General features: G+C 31.3%; 1 protein-coding gene across 1 annotated transcript; it reads left to right on the forward strand.

Annotated features, from left to right (window-relative positions):
- Positions 1-243: 243 nt before the first annotated feature.
- On the forward strand, positions 244-4044 carry LOC130901563 (uncharacterized). Its single transcript, XM_057813034.1, has 3 exons — positions 244-957; positions 1012-1104; positions 3185-4044. Exons 1-3 carry the CDS (start codon positions 937-939, stop codon positions 3365-3367), a joined length of 297 nt encoding a protein of 98 aa, XP_057669017.1. The 5' UTR covers positions 244-936; the 3' UTR covers positions 3368-4044.
- The last annotated feature ends 3397 nt before the right edge of the window (positions 4045-7441 follow it).

Consider the following 7441-nt stretch of genomic DNA (forward strand, 5'->3'; position numbering starts at 1 on the left):
AGATTTTTATTGATTGTTCTCAATAAAATCAGTCATTTGTCACTTTGATAACTAATATATTGTTATGAGTAATTGTTTTGGTCTACGTTTTGATAACGAATTTCAGATGAAAAATTTACTTAACCGTCAAATACATATTTTATTTTTTAATATCATCTGCAGTACACATTCACTCCAGTAACCATCATCATTACAGAAATTTGATTGAACCAGATCAGAGGAATGTGGTGGATGGGACAATAAATCATATCGTACCGCAGTTAATTTCTCTACAACAATATCAGATAAAGAGGCAGGTGTGTTAGCGTGATGAAACAAACAAAACTTTTTTCTTAATATTGGTATCAAAACCTATGAGCATAATTTGGTCAATTATAGCTTGTCTCCTTTCCCAAGTAATCTAAAAATTTACACCTTCTGAATACCAATAGACACTAGACATGACCTTACCAACACGTTTCTCTGATGAAGTCCATTGCTTCAATTCCAATTAAGGATCATGGTATAATGATGTATCATCTAAAATTTTCTTTAAATGTTTAATGCGAGTGAACTTCTAATTAGTATTAAGGATTCATCCTCCGTATAATTAGGATTAATGTTGGAAATACCCTGAAAAACCAGCAGCATATTCAATAGTTGTTTAGGTTGCAATCCATTTCTTTTGGCTATGAAGGAGAAGAAAGAAGCAAATAGGTCAAAATATCAGAAAATTGAAGGCGTAAACGATAATAGATAATTGCAAACTCCTAAACATAAATTGAAAAAAGCCAGAGATAATCCTAAACTACAATCTATCATTCTACAAAAACAGCTCTAATTAATAATTGAAAACCATTTAGAATTTAGATGACAAGAATTGTGGAACTGAGGGAATTAAATTTCCCCGTTAGCGAGATAGTAGACGTTTTCAGTTTCCACAGCTTCCCCTAGAAGATGTTCAAACTATTGCTACAGGTGAGTTCTTTCCAGAAAACAGAAATTTTGTATTCCTAGCAATATTATTTTTAGATATGTTTCTTAATCAGTATATGTAACGTGGTGTATAATAGGGTGATAATTAGAAGAAGTACTGATAGTTCCATCAAAGGGTATCTGACTGAGGTGGGTATTTTCGTATTTTCAATCTTTATCATAGCTAAAACGATGTATATATAACAAATCAATTTAATGTGAGACAGATTGGAATTCGTTAAATATAATATTTCTTAGAATAATCTCCTATGCCTGTTTGGTTTTTTTCTATTCATTTATCCATCATAATCATAACATGGTTTTCTTCACATTCCGTTTTATCAAGATATTCTCTACATTATAACACGCATATTAATTGACTGATTTGAAAACTGCTGTGATTTTCCTTGTAACATTTTATTTTGACAAGTGATTGTTTATTATATGGTCCCAGAAGTACCTAGCCTGGCCTAGAGATGGCGGTGGTTGCTTGAAGAATACCAATTTATTAGAAAATACACAATCTATACAGAAAATATTTCAAGTTTGAAGACGCCACGTTGTCTAATATTAATTTGGCAGCCATCAATAGAAAACGTTTTCAGATTTCAGTTTGTAAATATGGAAAAAATTAGCCCAAACAATATAAAAGTTGAACTAGATTCTATTCTGGGTGAGACTGTTCCTTCGTTATCAACAGTAAAATATTGGGTAGGAGAGGCCGTACGACCAGCATCGCCGTGGTAGACCAAATGAGGAGGCGATTGCAGAAACATTGAAGAAAATCTACAAAGCGGTACTGGATGATCGTCGATTGAAAATGCGCGAGCTAGCAGACGTAGTAGGCATATCAAAAAATGCGGTACATCGCATTTTAACTCAAAATTTGGTTATGAGAAAGTTGTGTACAAGATGGTTGCCGCGTTTACTCACAATGGAACAAAAACAGCATCGTGAAGATGTTTTGCTTTTGTGGTTTTTCGAGAACGCCATGAACGTTTTCTTTCGCCAAATTTCCTGGTGGATGCATATTTTTCATGTTATAGTCCACGGTACGTCGAGGTATTTTTAATGGTACGTTTATTTTTACCTATACCATGAAGATTTGCGATTAATGCACGTGTTTTAACCGATAGATTCTTTGGGTTTAACCCATTTTATAAATTAAAACAATTCGTTTAAGTATCTCACTTGACAATATGAAAGAGAAACTAAATAAAGTATATAATTTTGAAAATTGATGAATGAATTATGGAGTGAAAAAAAAACTTTTTACCAGTAGTACTTATATAGAATTCGAAACTTCTATCCACATATATAATTTTTTTTGTTTAGTGAAATATTATGAGAATCTAGTATGTCCCTAATAACATATTTATTAAAATAATTTGATATTTGAAGAGACCCTTGTTCACATGGTAAGGAAACGTCGATATTGTACAAAAATAAAAAAAATGATATATCATTCAGAGTTAACAATAATATGAAAGTCGAATGGTATACAAACACAACTTGTTTCTCAAGATAGATATTCAAACTTCAGCTTGGTCCTCAAGATATTCAGACTTCAACTCATCTTACAAAAAAGATGAATGATTATTAGTTAACAAACTATGAGATTATCAAGTTGAATGCATAGTTCTTGAAAATATAAACACTACATTCAGAGCTAAAAATTTTCCTCAATCATTTTTTGTTTAATCTCTTTTGGGTTGATCTACCAGATGAGATAAAATTGTACCCTTATAATCCTAAACTATGAGTATGGTCGAGTGGCATATCACTTTAATCGGCGCTTAATGCTAATTCTATTGACACTCTATCCTGAATTATTATTTCTTGATGTGTAATTTCTGAAAACTAGTCTTCTAAATATACAAGAATATTTATTGAACTCTCTTTTTAATAGAAGTGGTAAGAAGGATCTTAACAAAAAACAGGAATTTATCTATTCTTTCCACGAAAAAAAACTTTTGATATCATGTAGTATTTTCTTGGTAAATAATTTATCTATCTCGATGATACTGAGACGTTATTTTGAATTTATTCGATCATTCCATACAGTAATAACCGCTAGATTTCGAGTTTTTGTCAAATTTTTCGAGGGTTCCAACCAATTTTATTACCAAGGACGAGACGAATAAATAATAATCATAATAATTGAAGAATCTTCACTATTTTTTGATATTATTTGATATAGTTGGATTTTAAAAACTTATTCCACTTACAGAGGATTTGTTGGTGGAACGAAATTTGTAAAGAAGAATTCAGAAGTCAGTTTAGATGTAAATGTCCGGAATGGTCATATTGCAGAGCTCCAGGAAAGTATTATAACGCTTTTTGTACCATGACAACAACTGGATATATTTGGAAACAGCCTGGATGGAGAGAGGCAGCAGAAACACAAACCTAGATGGAATGCCTATCTCACACATATTGCAAGATTTATTGAAAACTATGGTTTTTATTTACAATTTGTATTCATTTCCATCAATCCATTGTATGGGCTATCATAATATTTACAATTATGGGTTTCAGTGAAATTTTTAAAAAAACTTTAATTAGATAAAAAGGTGGAAAAGATTCAGGTAGCGCTTCTGTAACAATGTGATATAATAGTGAAAGCAGTCAAGAAATAATTTTAAACAAACGGTAACAACTCACTGGGTGTTTTCCAATATAAACCATTTTTTCTAGTTTGCAGCATACTTTCGTTTTTAGATTTTGTGAATTTACTTTTCAATCATTGTTAGAACTTATAGTTCACAATTTTTGTTTTTCCCTAATTTTCCAATGATATAACAAAGGAAAAGTTGCGATTTGAGGTTATTTTTTTTACATTGTGTATTATGGAAAAGATATTCTGTCCTTTTGCAAATGGAACGTACTATTTCATATATTCTGATTATCTTTCGACTGGAAGTTGTAGTTACAGAGCTTCAATATCACACTTAAAGTTTACTGGAAATCCCACTTAAAAAGATTTGATGTTGTTAATGGACACATGTGATATTTCTGCAGGCTGGTTTATCAATTAATTTGTTAATCATTTTTTGAATGTACTAAATAATAAATATTATTAAAAACCGAGATATTAGTATTTTTATCAATATGTTCTTATTACTATTAAATGGAATACATTCAAATCTACCACCAAAGAAAGCAAATGAATTACCCAATCATTTTGTATTGTTTTGATAGGTATTATAATGAAAATTTCACCTTGACATCTAGCTACTTGTCAACTAATATATTACATGACTCACTTACTTACTCACTTACTGCCATTGTCAAATCCATATGGGGTTTATGAAGTACCAACTTTCACAAAAACTATGTGTGAAATTTCGAGACATTTCGATTAGTCAGAAAAAAATGACGGTCATTTAAGTGAAGCTATTTGTTATTTTGAAAACAATTTCTTATGTTAATTTATCATTGCTTCTTCAAAAGTGTTATCCGGACTCTATTTCATCGGAAAGAACCATTTGTTAATGGTTTGCTGAGTTTAAACGTTCTTGTCGTTGAATTGGGTTGATTATTTCAGAAAACATCAAAAAAGTCCACAAATTGATTATATCTAATCATAAATTGAAATTGTGTCAGATAGCTGAGGCTGAAAAGAAGGATTAAGGATGAATATTTGACTACGAGCTTTTTTCAAAGTGGGTGCCGCGTTTAATCACAGTCGATCAAAAACAACAACGTGTTGATGATTCAGAGCAGTGTTTGGTCATGTTCACACGTAATAAATCAGATTTTTTGCATCAATATGTGACAATGGATGAAAGATGGATCCATAACTTCACTACAGAATCAAACCATCATCATTTGAGTGGACTGCAGATCGTTAATCACGTCTGAAACGTCCAAATGTACAATAGTCAGCTGGGAAAGTTATGGCTTTAGTATTTTGGGATCCACATGGAATATTGTTCATTAACTATCTCCAAAAGGAGAGACAATCAATAGCGAATACTACTCAGAGGTTTTTGACAACACATCTGCTAAGCTAGCATTCTAAGATTCATTGACTGAATTAATCCAGTGATTTAGGAAGTCTTGATATACTTTATTGCCTGGGCAATCCCTTTGAAGTCACCTAGATCCTCCTAGTTCTAGCTCAAGACTCTCCAAAATTATCTGGTGGTCACTGGCTTCATATCAAATTCTTCCACATTAATTGGTTTTTAACAATTTGGCCCCGATTTTTGAGGAACGATTAAAGCAATTAGCTATTCAATTTTTATTGATAGTGAAATATGCGTGACATGTTATTTGATATTGGGTTGAATATTCAAATACGATAATCTAAATTTCTAAAAATAAGTATGGTCAGTTGAAATAGTCAATATTTTGTGAGGCATAAATCGGATTTTGAATAATTTATTCCTTGAAATATGAGAAAGATAAAAAACCAAACTATAATTCGATAAATTTGTTTACTGGGTGGCTAAATAATTATACTGTATTTTGGAAAATATTAGTCGTCGTTGGGTTATATAATATGACGTTTATCATGTTACGAGGATGGTCCCATAAGTATCTGGTTCTACAAAACAAATTTATATATTTATTTTTCAACGTAATTTCCTTTCGACTCCATAAACTGTTCCCTGCGACGTTTCTTAAAGTCTACGATCAGAAAATAATCCAAAGGAGTAAATCTGTCATATAGAGTACATGAGGTAGTGAGAAAAAGCGAACTATTCTTCGATTCACAAGGTCTCACCTGGGTGTATGTAAGTATGTTGGTTTTTCCTTAAACGTGTATTAAGACGTTAAGAAGGCTATAAAACAAAAATGAGTTCGGATTCCCAAAATAAGTAATTGAGATTCCCTGAGTGAGGAAATTTGCGTGAAACAGTTTCGGGAAATAGTTTCAGAAAACAATTTCGCGAAATACTTTTGGGAAACAGTTTTGGGAAACAGTTTCGCGTAATAGTTTAGAGAAACAGTTTCAGGAAACAGTTTCGGGAAACAGTTTCGGGAAACAATGTATGTTGAATTTCCACTGACACATTTTATCGAGTCCGACAAGAATTTAATAAAAGGATCTTTCACTGCTAGGAAGTACATTGATAACATTTTGAGTAATTATAATAAGAACTTGTTCTTAAGTATTTATTAATTGGATGCAACACTAAAACTTTGGTTTTCATTTATTTTAAGTAACTGTTGAAAACATCGTAAATTAGTATGATTGAATAGAATTTCTAAGCACCTGAATAAAATAAAGTTTTTTTATTCAGAAGACGCGCGTCATACAATGTCACTGTGAGTGTTGATGTAGTGGGGTCAGTACTTATTTTTGTTGACTGAAATAGATAGAAAATTTGAGATGAAAATTTAGATTTTTATTTAAATAAACCAAAAATTATATTTTCGCACAAATAATATCAAACATTTTAGTTTAAAAACTCTCCGTCAATGATTTATGATGTTAAATCAAGCATTACATTTTACTGAATCAAAAAAATTGCTCTACAAATCATTTTTGATTTAACTATACAAACGTGGATAAATTCTACATATTTTGAGAGTTATTCAAGATATTTCTGATAAATTTAATTGTTAATGCTATATTGTTAAAAAATTGTAACAATTTGTAGACAAAAGGTTGTAAAAACTAAAGAGCAAACTTAAAAATAACTAAATAAAGATATAAATAAAATAAATATATTATACAGAAGAAAACCTCAATGAATAACAAAATTATAGGTAATAGTGATAGGTAATAAGTCTTTTTCAGAGTAGAAAGCACTTTCCACTAAATATACCCTCAAATTATTGCGGAATGCGGGATAAGATTATATCGATTTGATTTCAATTGGCAAGTGATTGTACATTTTTTTGCATTGTATAATATTGAGCACTTTACTAATTCTGAACGTGGAGTAGGTGGGTGAAGGTCGTGCTCCGCGTTCCAAAGTGGATAACCGGATCTTTTCGAAATTGGAAAAGCGCGCATACGAATTGGGCAATCGGATTCAAAGATAGTTTGAAGATTCGATCAAATCGAGTCCCGCCACACGTATTCCATAAGAGAATGGCATATCGGAGATGCGAGTGCTTAATAAACTGTTAAGAAAGTGAAAAAGCTCAGTTTTTTGAAAACTGAACTCAGGGCAAAAGATATATAACTCCCATTTCAAGAAATTTTCCACAACAAGCCCTAAGAGTTTTACATATTCAACGGCGTCAATGGTGGTGTTATTTAATAAAAAAAGCTGCAATGTATTATTTCTACATGATAGAACTTCAGTTTTAGAAACGTTTCAATCTCAAATTTTCCTATTATTCAATACATTTTAGCGGAAGAATTCTTTAACACCACATTGGAATAAACTTAATAAGAAAAGCGTCTAATTATCCAATTATATTAAGAAGTTTTTCTGTTTCAAAGTATATATTAAGTACGGAAATAATTAAAACCTATAGCGCACCCTATTCTGTCCTCCTACCCCTGAATCTTTCCACCTGCCAT

This window comes from Diorhabda carinulata, chromosome X (assembly GCF_026250575.1).
Source record: "Diorhabda carinulata isolate Delta chromosome X, icDioCari1.1, whole genome shotgun sequence".
Taxonomy (NCBI): Eukaryota; Metazoa; Arthropoda; class Insecta; order Coleoptera; family Chrysomelidae; genus Diorhabda; species Diorhabda carinulata.